The sequence below is a fragment of the Cyprinodon variegatus genome, unplaced genomic scaffold (genome assembly GCF_000732505.1).
Source record: "Cyprinodon variegatus isolate N-32 unplaced genomic scaffold, C_variegatus-1.0 Scaffold1413, whole genome shotgun sequence".
NCBI lineage: Eukaryota > Metazoa > Chordata > Actinopteri > Cyprinodontiformes > Cyprinodontidae > Cyprinodon > Cyprinodon variegatus.
This window is the reverse complement of record NW_015151866.1, coordinates 61,196-61,981: the sequence shown is the minus strand read 5'-3', so window position 1 is coordinate 61,981 and position 786 is coordinate 61,196. Positions and strand designations below refer to the sequence as shown.

At 54.6% G+C, this 786-nt stretch overlaps 1 protein-coding gene across 1 annotated transcript in view; it reads right to left on the bottom strand.

The window, feature by feature from the left end:
* LOC107103285 (leucine-rich repeat-containing protein 16C-like) overlaps window positions 1-786 on the bottom strand; it is a gene marked incomplete at its 5' end in the record, with an annotated part of 70,876 nt that overhangs the window by 9,306 nt on the left and 60,784 nt on the right. Inside the window, 2 exons of the mRNA XM_015402928.1 lie at window positions 8-253; window positions 532-722. Coding sequence (XP_015258414.1) covers window positions 8-253; window positions 532-722 — 437 coding nt within the window. The remainder of the gene's footprint in view (window positions 1-7; window positions 254-531; window positions 723-786) is intronic.

Below are 786 nucleotides of genomic sequence, written 5' to 3'. Positions count from 1 at the left end.
GCAGAACGGTCTTCGTGCACGTAGGAAGGTCTCTGTGCGCGCAGGACGGTCTCTGTGCGTGCAGAACGGTCTTCGTGCGCGCAGGATGGTCTCTGGACGCGCAGGACGGTCTCTGTGCGTGCAGAACGGTCTTCGTGCGCGCAGGATGGTCTCTGGACGTGCAGGACGGTCTCTGTGTGAGCAGGACGGTCTCCTTGCGCGCAAGAAGGTCTCTGTGCGTGCAGGACAGTCTCTGTGTGCGCAGGACGGTCTCCTGGAGTGCAGGACGGTCTCTGTGCGTCAGTCAAACAGACAGGCCTCGGTTCTGTGCTCGGCCGGCTCGCTGTGCGGTGGAGAAAGTCCTTTTCCTTTCCTCTGATCCGATGCCAAAGAGCTGCTCTTCTTTTGGGAGGCGGGGCTTAGTTGAGCTAACTCTGGAGATTTAGGGCCAGCTAGCAGTGGGCTTGGGCTCTTTTCCTGCAGTGGTGAAGAAGCTGATAACCTGCTGGGGCTCTTGCTCTCAGACGTGAGGGTGATGGGGGACCTTCCCACCTTTCTGGGTGGATCAGGAGGTCTCTCCATGACAGGAAGCGTCTTGTCAGGTGAATTCCTCATTCTAGTAGCAGAGGAAGACTCTGCTGTGAAAAGTAGTTCCTTGTTGGTAGTTCCTCCAACTGTTGGTCCTCTCTCTGCCTTCTGTTCATCCATCTGGTTCTTCACCTGTTCTTCCTCCGACTGTTTCGCTGTGGAACAGATGAAGAAAGAAAAGGTACACTAATTAGACCATTTAATAACAAAAAAAATGTT